Here is a 21,264-nt window from a genome sequence, read left to right as displayed (position 1 = left end):
AAATGAATGAGCAAGTTATAAATGTGATGACACGAGCGCAAAGACGAAAGATCGAGAGTATGCAAGGTACAGACAGTACAAGTTCTTCGGTTGTTAATATACCCACTAATTCGAGGCCTGATCACCCAAGAATTGTGGATATCATTAAAAAACCGGAAAATTTTACTGAGTTATGTGTTATGTCATGTAGGGATTACAAAAAAGCTATGAGAGAGAATTTCGTGAAAGAGACGTCTAAATATTTTAATTACGTGCCCAGCAAATCGTGTATTTATTTCAATTCAACATCTCAATCGCTATTGTCGCGAGCCGAATTAGCGAGAGATTTGGATTCAATTTGCAAGAAAATAAATGTAAAAGAGTTATGCATAATAAGAAACGAATTAAATAAAGATTTTATTGCGGGCTTAATACAAGAAATAAATAGCTATGACGTTTGGTCCGGACCGCGAATATGTGTGTTAAGTAATGTACAAAGAATAAATAATTTACATGATAGACGCGTAATAATTAATGACTTTCACCTACTTCCCACAAGTGGCCACGCGGGGATTAGGAGAATGTCTAATAACATTAAAAAGCACTATTATTGGCCTAGTATGGAAAAGGACATACGAGATTTTGTGTCAAAATGTACTCAATGCCAAAAACAAAAATATTGTGCACCTACTAAACAACCAATGGAAATAACAACTACTGCCAATAGCGCTTTAGAAAAAGTTTATTTAGACACAGTGGGTCCTTTACCAAAAGATGAACATGGTTATTGTTACGTGCTGACCTTACAGTGCGAACTGTCAAAGTTCGTAGAAGCGTATCCTTTACGATCCAAAGATACAGTTACTGTAGCTCGATCATTCGTAGAGAACTTTGTACTACGGTATGGAATTCCATTAGAAATAGCAACCGATCGAGGAACCGAGTTCATCAGTAGCACTATGAAAGAGGTATGTGATTTACTAAAAATTACTCATTTGCCCTCTACAGCGTATCACCATGAATCAATCGGCGCTCTAGAGAATTCGCATAAAACTATGGGAGCTTATTTAAGGATACAATGCGAAAATAAACCGAATTCTTGGAGCGACTGGTTGCCTTACTGGTGCTTTACGTATAACAACACCGTGCACACGGAGACGAAGTACACGCCTCATGAATTAGTTTTCGGTAAGTTATGCATGCTTCCTAGTAACTTAAGAGATGGTAACGTTAATCCCTTATATAATCACGGTAGTTATCCTTTAGAATTAAAGTATAGATTAGAGCTGGCGCAGGCAGATGCTCGTACTAATTTAATAAACAGCAAACTTAAAAGGAAGGAGAAATATGACTCCCATTCAAAGCCTGTTAGCTATAGCAACAATAGTTACTTATGGTTAAGAAATGTATCGGATAATAAGATGCAAAGCATCTATGTAGGACCTTATTTAGTTTTAGAGGATTTAGGATGTAATGTAAAAATACTTAAAAATGGAAAAGAAGACGTGGTGCATAAAAATCGCACCAAACCTTGTATTTTGTAAATATTTTATATTCGTAGTTTTGTTATTGTAGTTTTTTTATTTTCTATAACTTTGAATATTATTAGTGTAAGTAACCTGTTAACATTGTACGTAGGTATAGTTACTTAGTAATGTATTATAAACAAAAAAAATATAAATGTTTATTTTTATTTTTTTTTAAACATGCGATGGATGGTGTAGTGTATACTAGATATAGTTATGTACGTAGTTCATAGGATATATATAAGGACCATTTACTCATGTATTTAGTGCAGTAATAAATCATCATTCTAGCTGAACACTTGTTTGTACTCAGCTCCGAATCCTCACCTTACAACAGCATTCTTTTTTTACCTGGTGGTGTAAGAACGGACGGGCCTATAAGTTCGGTCCTATTGCCGGTATCATAGAGTTTACTATTGCAAAATAACCGGTATTACCCGCTGATTAATATATAGAAGAATTGGCCTAGGAGTAATTCGGGCTATCATATCCGACCCGATGTTTATTTTTTTGCATTTTTTCTGTCTGATCTTACATCATGCGCTAAATTTTCAAGAAATTATGGTTGCCAAACTTTAAATGTGGAGTCAATGAACCCGTGTAGGGTCAATGAACCACGTGGGTTCATTGACACCATAAGCGCGTTAGGTTGACAAAAGGTGATGAAAGAGGATTTAAGGATGAAAGTGGAGGAATGAATACGACCATTTTTAATCAGTCTGCGTTTTTATTATTTATAATGATGAAAACATATTTGTTTAAGAATAAGAGATCAATTAAGCATGTGTCGTTACTTAGTTAAGTGTAGCGATCAATACAAGATGATTTGGGAGCTTTATTGTGATTTAATATCTTCTATTAATCATATTTACCTAATACCTAATTTAATCAGATATAATGGTGACACGAATAAAGTTTGAGCATCCCTGAGAAAATAAGATCGGATGATTAGCATCCTATCTTTTACCACTTCGGATAAGACCGGATCTCGGCCTACAGGCATCGTATCAAAATTCCAAATATACAGATTTGTCACAAATTTAATAAAAATAACATGCAATCTGTAAAAGAAACAAATAACGCTTCAACTTGCCAGTTATTCAAGAAAAACTGGAGAAGGATAATTCCGGACACAAAAAAAAATCTCATTTTTTGGACGTTTGCACTTAACCGTATATATCTTGCGACTTGTTAGTCGGAGCGACAAGTGGGTCCTAAAGGGGGGTGCGGGACAAAACAGCGCATTGCATCACCTTGCCAGCATTAAAAAAAAGCCCCGCAACAGGCAGAAATTTAAATCATACGATCTTATCCGGTGTCCGATCTTAGTCGAACTCACCTTGTTTTTTTTTGGTATACTACGTTAAGTACACTCCTACTCGTATTAGTGTATGCTTTTAAACGAGACCAAGTAAAGAACAGACGAAAAGTGACCGCGGCATTTGTAAATTTATTAAATTAATACATTTATAAATTTAGGTAGCCCTAAAGCTTTTCTAGAAGAGATTGCTTTTTAGCTATAAGACCGCCGTTTATTAAATCTAATTGAGTCGCTATTTTCTTTCAGTATTATTTTATTCGTTCTATTAAGGTGTGCAGTAAAAATTGTAAAGTTATTGTATTGTAAAGTTATAATGGCACTAAATGATAAATAATAGTATATTACATACCTAGGGCAGTAAAGTAAGAAACATCTTAGAACAAGGTGTGTATTCATATTATTTTTCTGTTCGACGGAGCCGGAAAGCGGCAACTTCGTTTAGCGCAGCGGGCCGAAAGTTGACGCTTTGCAGCCGGAGGGCAGAAAAAATATTTTTGACTTCTCTGTTCATAAGTCGTAGGTCGTTGGCCACCGCGGCATAAAGTGCGACGCGAATTAAAAAGAGTTACGGTTGCCCCGGGTCGCTACGGCTACATGTCTGTATATACACGTCATATACAGGCATTGGGGTATACAGTTATACAGGGCGACTTTGGTATTGTGACAAATCTCGACTAAACTAAAAAGAGTTACGGCTGCGCCGGGTCGCTACGGCTGCATGTCTGTATATACACGTCATATACAGGCATTGGGGTATACAGTTATACAGGGTGACTTCGGAATTGTGACAAATCTCGACTAAATTAAAAAGAGTTACGGTTGCCCCGGGTCGCTACGGCTGCATGTCTGTATATACACGTCATATACAGGCATTGGGGTATACAGTTATACAGGGTGACTTCGGAATTGTGACAAATCTCGACTAAATTAAAAAGAGTTACGGTTGCCCCGGGTCGCTACGGCTGCATGTCTGTACATATATACAAGTCATATAGAGGCATTGCGATATACACTTATACAGGGTGACTTTGGAATTGCGACAAATCTTTTGGTTTCATGAATTTAAGAATTACGGTTGCTCTGGCTCTTAAATAATGACTAATCAGGCGTATAGGCAAATAAAGTGAATATACTTACCTAAGTTTAAAAAAACGAAATTTTCTGATAAAGCCCTTAAGGGGCCTTCCTTTTCAATAAAATGTGATGTTGATTGTGATATGTACCAAGCAGTTAAAAATTATCTATAAGAGAAATACAATATGTGTATGATCCTTATCTGATTTTAAAAATACGTAATAATACAGGTGACCCAAAAATACGTTAACAAAGTATTTTTGAACTTTTTTTTACTTATGTACACATCTTTTACAAAATGTCATCATTACAATCGTTTAACTATAGCTGGTCACCAAATCTTGTCAGTAAAAAAAGGCGCGAAATTCAAATTTTCTATGGGACGATATCCCTTCGCGCCTACATTTTTCAAATTTGCCGCCTTTTTCTACTGTCAAGATCTGGTTGACCAAATATAAGACAAAACTATTACAGAATATTAAGAAATTTATGTTATTGCTATTTATAGACAATCGCAAGCACTCCCGTAGAGCCTAGCGTAGCGTAGAGCTCTACGGCGTAGCGAGGTCGTAGCGAACGTAGCTAGGATCTCGTAGCGCGGGCTCCACTCCACATGCTCATAGCGAGAGCAATGCCAAGTTCGGCAATTGCGGGTTTTTTTCTCTGTCACTCCAATTACGTCTTAATTAGAGTAAAAGAGCAAAATCTCCGCAATTTTCGGATTTTGGTTTTCGCAATCCCCCCAGAATGTAGTGTAAATTTAATTCGATGGCGTAACGAGCGTTCGCGTTTGCGTTATGTTTATTTTTGTATGGGTTTTTGACGCGCTAGCGGGACGTTTTGGAAACTCAAAATCACATACAAAATGACACTTAACGTAAACGTCACGCTATCGAATATACACTAGGGGTACAGAGTCCACATAGAAGTAGTAAGTAATCTCAATTGTACAAAAAACATAATCAAAATAACTTACAATTAGGAAAAGCTAAGTACAAACGCGAACTTATCCTATTGAGGCGTCTCTTCCAGTTAACCTTTGAGTGCACGTACCATATAACCCTTAACTTTTGATGGTAATTTCGTGCCGTCACTAACCCGCCGCGAAAGATTGCAATTTGCCCGAACGCCATTAAAATGCGCCGCGGAAATTTGTGAATATTGGATAGGAATTTATATTACGAGCAACGTCGCGGGATATAGCATTAGGAATTTACAGAAAGGATGGTATAATTATATTGATTTGATCTGGATATGTTATGGATATGATTTATCTGTGTCAAAAGCGACATCTATTCACTCAGTAACGTAACTTTTGTCACAACAGAGCCCGTACCATGAGTCACTGACAGTGTCAAAACTGACATGTTTGCACTAATATGCGAGTACGAGCGAGATGAATAGAAAGTAAATTAATACGTTCTCGATAGCGTTTATGTCAGTGCCGAACTGATGGTAGCCGTACAGATCCATACCAAACTGCATACCAAGTCCACACAAATTCGAGTGAAAAACAAAAATAATATATAAAAAAAATAAGCGGTCTAACGACTCAGAAACGGGACCCATTATAGGGGTGCCGTTCAATTTTAATACAAACATTTTGCATAATTACATTTAACTACTTTTAAAACTCATAATAAACATAATGTATAGAAACAAAATCCATAATATTATTCGTTATAACAATTAAATTACAGAATGTTCTGTGATCATAAAAACGTTGTTTATAACGATCATTAGGAATAATTTTACTTGTTATAACATACAGTTAGTATTATGATTAAAATGTAGAACCATATTTTAACGAATGATCGGGTGACATCATATAATATATGACATAAATTATAAAACAACTTTAGTACATATTCTACCTTAAGGCAGGTCGCCGTTAGGTACGACGACGAGCGAAGCGAGGAGGAGTGTTAGGTAGAACTGCGACCCTACAGCGCGCGAGCCGAGCGAGCGAAGCGAGCGTGCCGCGGCAGCGGCCGGCGAAGCGCCAGAACCGACTTATTTTATAATACGCTTTATTACCCTCTCGAGTCTCGATCATGAGAGGAGGCCTGTGCCCAGCAGTGAGGCGTTTATATTTTGCTTATCAATTTTCAGTAGGCGTTTATATTCTATGAACATTATATCGTTATGAGCATTAAATAGTATACAAAGTGATCATTATACTGATTGCCTGTTATGCAAATACATTACTATGCAACTATAGTAGTTTATGCAACAGTGATATAATAAGGGTTCTTAAAATTCAAGGGTCGAAGTTACAAAACGAGACGTAGTCGAGTTTTGTAAAAAAAGACCCGAGAATTTTAAGAACCAATTATGAGCTGTTGCATACATTACTTTTTCTATGACAGCTGCAGCAAAAAAAAAGAGTTATTATTAAAAAAAAAGAGTTATTATTTAAAAAAAATTGAGTTATTATTAAAAAAAAAAAAGAGTTATTATTGTAAATGAAAACATACCTCTTTCAATCAAGATGATCGGAACTTGTATCTTTAAAAAAAATAAAGCAGTTGTATTATACTCATAAGATGACTGCTAGCAGTCATCTTATGAGCCTATAGACAAATCATTCAAATGACATTGCTTTAGATATCACTGTCAGTCATTTAATTGACACATTTAAGTGCTGGAGTAGAAAAAATTATTATTACTACTGAAATTATGAAATTTGTTCTTATTCATTTTGTTTTTATACTAAATAATCATTTCTGCTTTCAAAATTATGCAATTAGAATTATGCAAAATGAAAATTCGAAAATAGTTGTTATTAAAAACATTACACACCCCCATTATAGTGTTTAATTTAATGTAGTTTATTTTTTGTTATTTTTAAAAAACATTGTCTATTTGTGGCGTTCCATGCCTAAAGGGTCCGTATGCTCCATGTGCATAAGGACCCTTCTCTGATAAAAAGTCACATATCATTATTGTCCTCTCCGACTGCGTTTATGTATGCATCGGCTAGAAGTTAAGGGGCCCACTGATTACCAGTCCGCCGGTCCATATCGGCCTGTCAGTTGTTCGGAGCTGTCAACTTTTTGTTCTAACTGATAGGCCGATATTGTTATGAACTGTTAATCAGTGGGCCCCTTTAAATTGTCAGTACATCATATATTGGCGGAGCCGTGTGACTGTCCCTAAAGCAGAGACACTTTCCATATAGGTTTAAGAGGAATTTCCTCCCGCGGACGCTCCGGCTGTGGAATGAGCTCCCTTCCGAGGTTTTCCCGAGTGTCTACAGTATGGGGTTCTTCAAAAAAGGAGTGTACAGGTTTTTAAAAAGGTCGGCAACGCGCATGTAACACCTCTGGAGTTGCAGGCGTCCATAGGCTACGGTGACTGCTTACCATCAGGTGCTTGTTTGCCACCGATGTGGTATAAAAAAAAAGATTTTGGTATATTGACCCGACTGTTGCTATCTAGAGATATATTGCACGCACATAATTCTATTGCTGTCCCGCCCATGATGCCGGTTGTCAAACTATTGCACGCACATAATTCTATTGCTGTCCTGCCCATGATGCCGGTTGTCAAACTCACTGTGCGAGCTTGTATGGAAAGCGTCTCTAATAATAGCCCTTTCTACATATGTATCTGTTAAGTTCCTACCGAAATAATTTCCAACAGAAAATCGTTTTTTCTTCTTCGTACAATTGGTATTTCTTGTACGCGATTTATTTTATTGAAAAATATTTCCATATAAAAGTAACTTTGTTGATTTTTTATCTAAAACTAAGGAATGTAAACCGGTTTTTATTTGTATGAAATTCCGGTTATCACCCGGTTTTTTTATACAATTAAAAACCTTTTTTTTAACCTTATCTAAAACCTTATTTTTTTGTACAGATGGTAGAACCTCAGAAAATGCTCGCACTAGCATCGGGTCTCGAAGTTATATTTAAGGGTAAAGTCTAGTAATTGTTAGGTCTGTGGTCGAGGATTATCATTTGATGTAAGCGGCGAGTTAGCACTTTTATAGGCCACCGCGGCCCAGAGCCTAGCTCACAGTCAACACCATCTTTTCCATAAAAATACGGTTGCACTTAAAATTGTTAAAGCAGAAAAATATTTTTATATAAACGATATAAAATTGTACAAACGGACTAAATATATAAGGCTAATGCCCAATAGATGACACCCTGCTGTCACCTCTATTGACGATGACTTAAGTTTTAAGATGACATGTACTGGACATTGGGACCGCGTCGAGCACCAGCCGTGCCTTTACCAGAAAAAAACTGGAAGTAAGTAGTTCGTTCTTTGCTCTTTAAAAAAAATCAATTCCAATTTTAAAATATTAGTATTCAACTCAAAAAGTCCGCCTAAACCATTCGAATCACACGCACACATGCACAACACACGCGAACGCGACATTTATAAACGCGTCAGCTGAAAACCATAATTAGACAAATTTAAACTTAATCACAAAGATATAAAGTCGAAAACGATTACCACTTATGCAATAAAATTAGGATATTTCAAAAGTCAAATACAACACTTGAAATAATCAATTGACAACTCAATTTGAACCTTAAACCAGTACTTTTAAGGTTGAAATTGGCTTAGGTATTGGATACAGATATGTCATGCCTGTGTTCCGAATTTGAAAGAGCTTTCCGAGGGGAGCCGAACGCGTACCGATCGGGTCCGAGAGGCGCCGAGACGCAGCCACTGCCGCGAATGCATTACGACGTAGTGGCGTAGGGTTGGCGCTGAGGAAAAATTCGGAATATTTTTTTCGAGTTTTCTTAAAACAAAAATAATGTTTTTTTGGTAGTTGTAGTTATAGAATTATATTAAAGGGGCCCACTGATGAACAGTCCGCCGGATGATATCGGCCTGTCAGTTAGAACAAAAAGTTGACAGCTCCGAACAACTGACAGGCCGAAATCGTCCGACGGACTGGTAATCAGTGGGCCCCTTTATAAATAAATAAATATGCTGCACGTTTTAAATGTATTGCTATTTATTGTCTTACAAATGGCGTACAATGATTGTGCGTATGTTAAATATGATTGCACTTCAGACATCAACAAACCGAGTCCAAGGCAGCATAGGCAAAAGGCAGTTATAAATTGCACTATGCAATTAAGCTATACACAATAAATAAGGTTTAATTATTAAATGTGCCAAAATATTCAAAACTGGTTCATTTATTTATTGAGTAGGATTAAGGTAAAGTCCTCAAACCTTTGGCTGAAATAAAATGTTTTCCCAACCAACCCACTTCCTAAAATCTTCAAATATTTGCCGCCCAGTTAATAGTTTTTGTAGGTTATGTTTTATGCTTGAGTAAGCAAGAACATTATACATAAAAACTACCAAAATTTCAACAGAACAGCGTGGTATAAATATAAATCACAAGTATTCTGTAAATATTAAAACGTACAAATCTAAAATAAAACAAATCAACCAATAGGTAAGCTACAATAATGAAAAATCCCAAAACATTTCCCGCCGCAGCCCTACCCTCGGGGCGGGGCGTCCCGATCCCTCTCGCCAGTCTGTCGCGGCCCGCCGCGGAGGCAGCACGCGATGCCTTAGCGTATTATGTTCCTCCCCGACCTACCGCGAGCCTGTATGGTTGACGACGTAGCTACCTACCTCCAGGCGCCCTCCTCGGGACAGGTGGCTACATTTTAACAACAACATATGTAATTAACAATCATATTAACAGATGTTGTGGCTAAATGTCGCTTACGCGCCGCCGCCGGGGTATTTTTGCGAGTGGATTTTGAATTTGAGTGTTGTACAGTGATGGTAAACAGATCGATGGCAGGAGAAGTTCAATTGCACGTGAAATAGTTTTCCTTTAGATCTGATATAATGTTCGTCGGGGAAAATCGTAAATATCGCATTACAAACAACGTGGTTAAATTATTAAAATATTGTAACAAATCTTAAAATAAAGCATAATTAAACCGAATACTCTTTTAACAAATATTCGTAAAATATCCATACAGACATGAGAAATATAAATCTAAACGTTTCGCAATATTAACTAAATACCTATAAAAAATAACTGTTTGTATAACCCTGACATAACTCAATCAAATTTCGAAAGTATAATCTAATTCTATAAAGAATTCGATTTTCAAATATTCAAATGTTGATAAACATCTTTTCTCTTGCTACAAAACTATTCTAAAACTGGCCAGTTACATTTCAACCGAACGGCGATCGCTGGCCGAAAATAAAACTGAAACTGTTAAAGCATTCCTCCGCAAAAAGAGAAAAAAAGAATCAGCGTATTGTCAACTGAAAAACACGTGTTTATAAAATGAATGACGGATCCAAATTTACAATTACACGAAACAACAACGTACTACTAGTGTCTTACTAAACTATAGATATTTCTAAATAAACAAATAAATAAATAATAAATCAAAGGTTACATTTGTAAGATGGCTTGGTGGATGGTAAATCGATATGGTGTGGAGATGTGAACTGCAGGCGAAATACGGCATAGAGTAGCATAACGCCCATTCATGTCTGCTGCGGGTACGACCACGTGATTTCATTTCTGATTTTGTTTTTTTTTCTAAGGCCAATTATCTAGTCTATGGTACGATTATTTTTAAATGGTTCATTGGACTGTGTGTGTTATGCCAAAGCTGCCAGCTTTTCAAGTTTTAAAGAGATCTGCAGAATATAAAAGATATGACTGGTTTTAGGAAAAGGATTGAAATACATTAGTACTTAAAAATATAGTGGTTAAAATTATTCAAACTGTCTTGCTTTAATGGGAATTAAGAAAATAGTTGATACAGACTAAATCGATCTTTATGTTTTCAAAAGCACAAAATAATGTGTTGGAAGATTTCTCTAAAAAATGAAGTGATATAAAAAAACGTGCTATTGACATATGATTTAGGTTTAGGTTATAAACGGCTTTCAAAATAGAATAAAATACCTATAATAAATTGCGAAATAGGAATGTAACGAATGATATTAACCTAAACAAAATTAATTTTTAAGCATTTTTTTTAAACATGGATCATGGAAATTACCTAGAGAAGATTATAAAATCTGATTGGTTTCGGGACTTTTAAGCAAGGTACTGTTAAACCATCCAAATAATGATTTAACAAATGTATTAGTCATAGAAATACAATGCAAATAAAAAACCGATAACATTATATCACAGTACTCAAATAAAATTGTACGTAAAACTAGCTAAAATATATCAAAAAACGAAAGATTAAAAAAAATCTATAAGTAACCGAATAATAATTCAAAATTCATAATAATTTAATTGCAAAAAAGGAGTTACAAAAGTTGCTGTCAAAAATATATTTCATAACATGACAATATCATCGATATTAAACTTTCGTGAGACATATTTTCAAACTGTTTATACGACAACGGTTTCACTCACTTAAATTTTTGCACGAGTTGCAGTCGCCGCGAGCACTCGAGCCTGAGGAAGGACCCCCGAAGGGCCCGAAACATGTCGCCAATAGCGACTAAAAATTCAAGTGAGTGAAACCGTTGTCGTATAAACAGTATGACAATATCAATTCGCTAGGATTTTTGATAGTTTTCAATTTTGAAGCGACGAATTTATGGAGAAAATGTTTATTTTTCACTTTAAAATTTCTTTAAGTACACGTGGGTGCAAAAAAAACTTAAGTACATTAAATACGTAGGTACAGTAGGTACCTTGACGTAGTATCCACTTTTCTATATGGCGCATTGATACTTAAGTTTGGGCAACCTACTAAATACTATAAGAAAGTACTGAAAGCGAGGACTTACAACTATAATAATAGAAAGAAAAAAAAAAAAACTAACAAATACAGGGGTTTATACAATAAAAGCAGACCAATCTTATTAAACTAAATAAAATAAAATATATTACAGATTTATGCAATTAATCGGGTCCTCACGTTGCATTGCATTGTGAACAAAATTACCTAAAGTGCACGAAAACACCTTTAGCAAGTCTAAACAGAATTTGCTCAAACCTAATTGTCCCAATCTCAACCTTACTCAATCTACACAAAGTTCGAAATTCTAAAAACAATCCTAATAAGACTTTGGATAAGTTACACAAAATGCAAAGGAAATAGTAACACATCTAAGTTCAAAATGCGACTTTAGGCGTTGTTAATAAAGTTGAAAATGCAAAGTATCTAAATGCATAGATGCAGGTCTCAGCTGCAGAGTCAGCAGTATGTCCGATTGTGGGAATGGAGACAGTTTAAGTGGAGATTAGCAGACCTTATCCTTAAAGCAATGAGGGTTAAAGTGTTGGTATAGTTAGTTTTTTAGGGTTTCGTACCCAAAGGGTAAAAACGGGACCCTATTACTAAGACTCCGCTGTCCGTCCGTCCGTCCGTCCGTTCGTCTGTCACCAGGCTGTATCTCACGAACCGTGATAGCTAGACAGTTGAAATTTTCACAGATGATGTATTTCTGTTGCCGCTATAACAACAAATACTAAAAACAGAATAAAATAAAGATTTAAGTGGGGCTCCCATACAACAAACGTGATTTTTGACCGAAGTTAAGCAACGTCGGGCGGGGTCAGTACTTGGATGGGTGACCGTTTTTTTGCTTGTTTTGCTCTATTTTTTGTTGATGGTGCGGAACCCTCCGTGCGCGAGTCCGACTCGCACTTGGCCGGTTTTTTGCATTAGAAAAAAGGTAAACAATCTTGAAGTGTCTTTTTATTGATAAACACATTAAACACTATACGATATTTACCTACATGATTTTGCTTTTATAATAAGTAGTTACTGATTTTTGAAAAGCGTTTTTCAATTAAAAGACACTGCAAGATCTGGACATTTAAATTCATTCTGAATTTGATTTTCCACAATAAAAAAAAACGATTAGGTAATTGTTTTCCATTACAATTCAGCTAATTATGAATTAAAAATGGAGCAAGTAAGCGGGACTGTTGTTTGTGTTTATTTAAATTGTAATTATTAAAACAAACATGAAGAATATGATAAAATCATAGAAATATTGATAAAACCATTAAGTCACATATCAATACGTTAAATAAGATATTGACCTCAAAACAACATCGTTCGTATCGGCAGTATCGGCATTGCCTTAGCTCTATAAAAGCAAAACAAAAAAAAACAACATCTAGTCTATTCTGAAGAACAAAACCGGTGCATCTGGGCCTAGCGCGGCATCCAACTTTAAAAATCTGATCTTGATTTGACATTTAATTTTACCTTTCTTTTATTAGATTACAAAATCTTAATTTCAGAACTGTTCCCATTGTTATTTTCCAACAATAATAAATATTATTCGTTTCAGTTTATACTTGATATATACATACTTAATAACAGTTTTTCATGTAAAAGTAGGAAATTGTCAATATATACTTGGTCAACCAGATCTTGTCAGTAGAAAAAGGCGGCAAGTTTGAAAAATGTAGGCGCGAAGGGATATCGTCCCATAGAAAATGTGAATTTGGCGCCTTTTTTTACTGACAAGCTTTGGTTGACCAGCTATACTTTAACTTTTACAAAACAGGTAATACCTAGTGAGGAGGTCTGCAAAAAATGTGAACGTGTACAAATAATTCCCCAAAAAAATATGCAACGCATCTTGTTCGTTTATAAATACATATATATATATATAATAAAAATTGAAATTGAAATAATTGGCAGAAAGTTCTCACACCAACAACTTCTACAATGGCATATAAATGACAAAAATGTATAATCTCATTAACAAAACACACTTATACAAATTAAATTAAACTAAACCTAGCTTAACCTATGGGGTCTATATTATATAGCTGGTCAACCAAATCTTGTCAGTAAAAAAAGGCGCGATATCCCTTCGCGCCTACATTTTTCAAATTTGCCGCTTTTTTCTACTCATCTGGTTGACCAAGTATATGTACAAATATCTTGTTCTTCTTATACTATATGATCAATATCGAATCAAGATAAGGTTTTGAACGTGAGAAACCGTCTCCTGGCGTCGGCACCAGGCGGAACGAATGAATGCTGACTGAAGGAAACTGAACGATTTGGTTACGGAGTAATACGGGAATGATCTGAATCTATACATACAAAGTGTCATTCAATAGAACTTGCTAACTAAAAGCAACTTTTTTTAATGTAAACAAAAGTTACTAGTAAATTGACATTCAGTGTTAATTTTAGTATGGCAGTTTGTTTACATAGTTAGCAAGTTCTATTGAATAACAATTTATCTCTATCTACGTTTATTTGTGTGATGGAAAATTGTAATAAAATTCAATTTGTCACAGATTTTTGGTAATTAATTAATTAAATTGACTTTGGTGAAAAATTAAAGCAAAGTTGCTTTAAATTAAAAACCTATTTACAAATCAAGAAAAAAATATCTTTTAAAATAAACAATAAAATACGACTTCAACAGTACTAAACCAATAATCACTAGAGTTAGATCAAGAAAGGTCTGCAAAGATTTTGATAGCATACGGTGCAAGTATTATTTATACGTCATAATTTCATAGAAGTTTGTAGTAGTAGTAGGAGTAATAAACTCTTTATTGTACAAAAAGACATATTGAAAAAAACTAAAAATAGTAAGAAGTACAAAGGCGAACTTATCCCTTTGAGGAATCTCTTCCAGAAGACATTTGGGAAGTTTGACATTTGAAATAACACTTGCACTGCGTGTGCTATCAAAATCGTTGCAGACTTGTCTTGGTCTAACTCTACTTACTCTACAAGTAAAATAACGTAAAGTTTTGGGCACGTAAGGATTAATAATGTCAAATAAAGTTGAAAGAATTGCTTGGAAACAACTATAATAACTCGAATCTTAAAATCTTAAATAACGAATTAAATTGATGTGGTGGGACGAAAGGATTTCCTTTATTGCTAAAAGTTAAGAAATGGGTAAAAAGATCAAAAAGAAACAAAACCAAAAATAAACCTACATTATATAATAGATGAATATTATTATATAATAGATAATCATATAAATGATTAGATTTATTTTTATTTTATTACGCTAAGTATAACAAAATCGGTAAATTGTTGCAATATTTAATTTATTTTGATGGTCGATGGCAATCTGAAATGAACAATATGATTGATTAAAAAATAACTACATCTTTTAATTCAACAAATTTTATCTAGTCATAGCATTGAAATGTGAAAATAAAGTATGTAAATTGAAAGTCTATAAAAGTCTGAACTTTGAAATCAAACATAAACGATTAAAATAAAATAAAAACAAATAAATAACAACACTATGTAATAACATAACAAAACACAAATAAAATAACAGCGTGATAAACTCCTATTAAACCATAAAATGCTCTGAAATGAAAAACAAATGAAAATCGGTAACCGATAGAGCACTGCTAGACGAATTCAAAATAAGAACAATGAAAAAAGAAAAAAAAAACAAGAATACCCGGCGGCAGTTGCCGCGTCGCATCGATGTCTTACAATATACTCGATGTTACCTCATGTCGTTTCTTCTTTCTCACTCTTTCTTGCCACTCTCGGTGTTGAATGTTTTTCACTAACTGTTAATGTTGATATTCTAACCCCTATTCTATGTTAATGTTTATTGTAGACCGTCTGATTTAAAAAAAAAACTTTGAAATGTGTGTGGTCAGATCAGATTGTCTATAAGTCAAATGTATACACTCAAAATATAGTTTGGCCCAGGACTGTCCGCATTTCAAACATAGACAGAGAAAATCATATTGGGTTTGTCTTACGCTAGCACCTAAAAGAAAGAGATTATAGTTTTCCTGGTTCTTACTGACTGACAACTTGTGTTTGCCAGACTATATGTAAAAAATTTGCCTATTTATGCAATGTATAAAATTTACTAGGCTACATGAGTATATGCATTTAGACTTGTTATATGAATCAATATCTGTTTTGTCTATGGTAGTTTCGTGCGTAGGATTAAAAAAAATTGACGCAAGAGTTCTGTCACACGCTACGTTGAGTGCTGTCAAATTGCCGCTCACATTTCTTCATAGAAAAGTTAATTTTAACACGTAATAGCCGACACATAAACAGAATAGATTTTATATAGGTTATATATTTTTATGTTTGCGCGATATCTGAGGTTATCCCGTATAAGCTTGTATCAGTTCGGCTGATTCTATTTTTAAAAGCCACTTTAACTGAAGTGAATTCGACTAACCATAGCATAAAATGTCGGAACTAGATTGAATTTTTAGTATCGAAGCATGAGATGTGTTCCGTTTTATTTGGACTGCATATTGATTCACATAACATTTTTTTGTTTTAATATCTTAATGTTAGTTATTAAATTTGTAAGTGCATGATTCCCGAATGCACTAACCCCAGGAATGTGTTGCACGTTTTTATTTTTTAATCTTTTTTTTTAACAGAAGGCAAAGGCTCCATTTGCGGGATTGGATTGATTTGATTTGCGGCTGCAAGGCGAACGTCCGTTGGTTCCAAAGTTTAAAAATGTAAAATACGGACGTCGACTTTTAAAAAATTGGAACATCGATATTTAAAATTCGAACGCCGATAGCGTTTTGTTTTTGCTAAAAGCGTATTGCGATATCGGAAGTAGGGACAGCGGAAAATATTTTTCTTCCGCAGATATAAATAATAATGTTGTCGTCTCGTTCACTTGACTTTCCTGATCTTTTATTTATTAGGTCGCCAGCGGAATTCTTATCAATTGTTATCTTTATTTCACGGAGAAATTACTGCAAGGTATGTACAATAAACATTTTATTAGATTTAAAAAATTGATTTATCTAAAAAGCCTGCTACTTGCTATATACAATATAAACATTTTTGAGACTGCTTTTTGGATTGCTGTATAGGTATTTTATACAACAGCATTTTTTAAGGATCATTTAAACCAAGGGCCCGTTTCAAAAAATCATGTAAGTTTTAATACTAGCGAAAGTCTCTTTTTACAAGTTCTGCATTTAAGGTTTTAAATGTTAACTAATCGTTTTTAAGGAAAAGTCACAATTTACTTCTTCTTCTTTTCGTGTCGAGGTTCCTTTTTTTTATACAATGGATGCCCAGTAGGCAGCGGTGTTGACAGCCCTGGCTGTCGCGTCCCTCAGATCCAGCTCCGAGCAGTGATGCGGGCAAGCGGGGCACGCCAGTAGATGTGCCATGGTTTGCGTTGCTGTGTCACAGATACACTGAGTCGAGGGGCTACGGAGCAGTCCCCATTTGGCCATGTTTTGCCTACAGCGACCAACTTGGGACCTGAGCCTGTTTAAGGACTTCCAAATTGGCCAAGGTTCTTTATGGCCAGGCGGTAGTTGCTCCAAAGCCTCCACGTACACGTCCGGTGGAGGGCACCGGGTCTGCCACAGCAAGCGGCGCACATCGGGCGGCTCACCCTGCAGGGGGCTGGTGCTCCGCATGAAACTCCTGCGACTTTTAAGACGAGCCGGTGGTGGGATATGACCATGCAAGGGGTGCCGCTGGTCGTTCTCCTGTTTGTGCTTTTCGACAGCGCAGGCTACCTCCCGGCGGATATCAGGGGGAGCCACTCCAGCTAAAGGATAAACCTTGTTGAGCGGGGTCGGCTTGAGGCAGCCTGAGACGGTGCGGCAGGTGTCGTTGAGCGCGGCGGTTACGAGGCTGGCGTGTGGGGACCGATGCCAGACTGGGCAGGCAAACTCTCCAGCAGAAAAGCACAAAGCTAGTCCGGTGGTACGCAAGGTGTGCGCGGTTGCGCCCCAGCTTGTTGAAGTTAGCCTACGCAGTAGGTTGTTCCGCGCACTAACTTTCATGCGTGTGTTAGAACAGTGCGCCCTGTAGGTTAGCGCTCTATCTAGAGTTATTCCTAGGTATCGTGGGTGGGGGCAATGTTCAAGTGTTACACCATCCCACTCTACGCGAAGGGGTCTGTTTGCGTGATGGTTTCGCAAGTGAAACGCACATGTCTGAGTTTTGCTTGGGTTTGGTCGGAGGCAGTTAGCCCTATAGTAACTTCCGAGTTGCTCCAATGCCCCAGACAGAGTCCCTTCCACGTCTTCGAAAGAGCGACACTGAGCTGCGAGGGCTAGATCGTCTGCGTAGATGAAACGTTGAGTCCCCGGTGGGCTTGGCTGGTCGTTCGTGTATAGGTTGAAAAGGGTTGGCGCCAACACGCTGCCTTGGGGGAGACCATTCTTTTGGCGTCGCCATCGGCTCTTCCCCGTATGGAGCTGGACTTGAAAACAGCGGTTCCGTAGCAGTTCACCAAGTACACGAACGAAGCCTCCATCTCGAGTGACGTTGGCAACTTTTGACAGCAAGATCTTGATGTTCACAGTGTCGTAGGCTGCAGATAGATCGACGAAAGCCACACCAGTGACCATGCCAAGCTCAAAGCCGTCCTCAATGTGCTGCGTCAGTTTTAGGGTCTGACTCGTACACGACTTGCCGGGGCGGAATCCTGCTTGTTCGTTGATAAGAAGATGATCCACTGCTTGTGTCAGCCGGTTGAGGAGAAGACGCTCAAACAGCTTGTAAGTGTGGCACAGTAAGGAGATCGGGCGGTAGCTTTTAGCATCATCGGGAGGCTTCCCGGGTTTCAGCAGCGCTACTACTTTTGATTTGCGCCACACTTTAGGTATGCTGAGCGACACCAGACAATCGTTGAAGAGAGCCAGAAGCCAGGAGGTCGCCACAGGTCCGAAGTTCTTAATTTGTTCCACTGTGAGGTCGTCCATGCCAGACGCCTTTCCGCTTTTCAGGGTTTTTATGGCAGTTTGGAGTTCATATACAGTAAATGGTCTGCTCAGGCTATGGTTGGTGTTATCCTGAAGAGCCGCGGTGGAAGGGGGCCTAGGTATGCGGTGAGGCGGCTTACCATTCAGCAGGAGTTGACTTGCAACCTGGTTGGCCGTGATCAAGCCCGGGCGCGTGGCCGCGGGTGCTTCGCCAGTGAGCTTGTGGAGAGTGGACCAGGCTTTTTTGCTGTTGTGTGTCAGGTTGATATTGGAAACGCTCTCTGCCCACTTTTCTCTGCGAGACTTGGCCAGCTCATCCATTAGCTCTGTGCCCGTTTGTATAGTTTCAGCAGAGAAGGGGTCGTTCCTGAACTGGACTTCGTAGGACTGCAGTAGTTTTGACGACGTTGGGTTGAGACCCGGGATGTAGTTTGACCGGCAACCTCTGGGTATCGACTGGCGCGATACGGACTGGACAATCCCAATAAACTCATCGTAGTTGGAGGCGACGGGTTGTAGTTGCAAGGAGCGCAGCTTTCCGTCTATATCCGCAGAGTATTTTCTCCATTCGGCTTTTGCGAAGTTAAAACGCCGTCGGAATGGGACTTTGATGGGCTTCACGACCGCCTGAATCCGGCACATTATAGGCCGGTGTTGCGTCCTGGGGATTGGGGCGCAGACGACCTTAGAGCACTGCGAGCTGATATTTTCGCTGACGAAGATTAGATCAGGATTGTAGCTGCGTCGCCAACGCCCGCTGTTAAAAGACCCCGGCAGTTTGGCGACAATTTACTCAATTTTACCCAATAGGGCATTTTCCTACTAGTCAAATCAGTTTCTTTTTTAGAACTGTCAAAACGATTTGCTAATATGGAATTTATATGAAACATTACATTGTGACGTCACGGTCAACTCGCCTACTTTTTATATTTCTATCGGATTTATTAAATAAGACTTGTGCTTAAAAATAACTGCTATCTATGTTTTCTTATAATTATCTGGTGCTTTATTTCGTGCTTGGTGTGAAATAATTTATTTTAAATACAGGAAAATGCCCTATACCTAACAAGTGCTTCAACAATTCCCACCATCGCCAACTTACCTCACAAGTGTCAAAATGTATGTAAACGCTGAGCAAACCTGATCCGATGATCCCCATTCTCCCCGAGCCCGGGCTTACAAGTTGGGGAAAGTTGGGCAACGTTCGACACTCAAGATATAACTTGGTTAAGTTACGTAGGGTTCTAACCGACGTTGTATTTGTTACGGTGTATCCTTTTTCGTGTTAAGTGTTAAAATTTAATGTATGACGTATTAGGTGTTAACGTGGAAAGTTCTAGAGAATCTAGATTCAGATTTGGATTGTGCTGTAAAATCTGTCATTTCACATTCGGAAAATGTTTACTAGTTTTTTCAATTGAGGGGTATAAAGAGCTAGGGTGGACAGCTGAATAACAACATATTCGAACTATAAGATACGTCAAATATAAGATTGAAACGATATGGATTGGGCAGTGTCAAAAGTGGCGCATTTGTTTTTTTGATGTCAGTGTCAAACAAGTGTCAAAAGTGGCGCATTTGTTTGTAGAAACGTCGTTCAATATATACGTTTGACGTATATTAAAGTTCGAATATGGCTAGTGTCAATTTTGATCACCAGAATCCTGTCAAAATCCTGTATACCTCATTAGACTGATATTGGGTCCGATCTATTTATTCCCCTTGCAATATGCTGCCTAATCGGTGCATGGATTTAGTGGATTAAGTTCATTTTTGTGGATTACATGGTCCTATCCCACTATATATGTCCCTGTGATATGGAGCAGATGTCAAGGCCGCAGATGGTCTGGCAGCGCCTCAACACGGTTTGGCACACGGGCCCGGGCCTAACGTTTATTTGTCACATTTAAACTTGCCGTTTTACTTTTTACGGCAGTTGCCTGGTTAACGAGATGAGCTTGTGCTGCTTTTGTTGAGCTTTGGTTGACTATAGTTTGTCAAAGGACTGCCTCATTTCAAACATAGACAGATAATTATACTATCTTTGTCTTACACTAGTACTAGCACCCAAAAGAAAAGGATGAGTAGGTATAGTTTTTTGTTCTTATTTACCAACTATATATCTAAGGAGGAGTGAAGCTTAAAGGGTGACTCACGCTAGACCGGGCAGTCGACATGTGAATCTATAGTATTAGCATTCTCTGCCAGTCTACCATTCGGTTAAATAGAAATAGTTAAATAAACATTTACGATCGCTTGGTTTGTGTAAATATTCCTTAGTTATGACCTAAATGGTCGCGTACTGTGCGGTTTAAGAGGAATTTCCTCCCGCGAACGCTCTGGCTGTGGAATGAGCTCCCTTCTGAGGTTTTCCCGAGCCTACAGTATGGGGTTCTTCAAAAAAGGAGTGTACAGGATTTTAAAGGGTCGGCAACGCGCATGTAACACCTCTGGAGTTGCAGGCGTCCATAGGCTACGGTGACTGCGAACCATCAGGCGGCCCGTATGCTTGTTTGCCACCGATGTGGTATTTAAAAAAAGTTATAATGTTATTTTGTAGCTGTTACGAAAGCGTCGCAAATCGGGGTGTCATACATATTTCAGTACGAATCGTATAGAGGCCCAGAGACATTTTAAAGAGGCCTTTTCAAATATTTACATCGATGAAAGACAACTAGTCGTTCACAAACATACAT

At 37.4% G+C, this 21,264-nt stretch overlaps 1 protein-coding gene across 1 annotated transcript in view; it reads left to right on the top strand.

The window, feature by feature from the left end:
* Nucleotides 1–9,344: 9,344 nt before the first annotated feature.
* Nucleotides 9,345–21,264, top strand: part of LOC134658403 (nuclear factor 1 X-type) — a 78,247-nt gene continuing 66,327 nt past the window's right edge. The window contains exon 1 of the mRNA XM_063514087.1: nucleotides 9,345–9,546. Coding sequence (XP_063370157.1) covers nucleotides 9,469–9,546 — 78 coding nt within the window. The 5' untranslated portion in view covers nucleotides 9,345–9,468. The remainder of the gene's footprint in view (nucleotides 9,547–21,264) is intronic.

Source organism: Cydia amplana, chromosome 22 (genome assembly GCF_948474715.1).
Source record: "Cydia amplana chromosome 22, ilCydAmpl1.1, whole genome shotgun sequence".
Classification (NCBI taxonomy): Eukaryota; Metazoa; Arthropoda; class Insecta; order Lepidoptera; family Tortricidae; genus Cydia; species Cydia amplana.
This window is presented reverse-complemented; position numbering and strand designations above follow the sequence as displayed.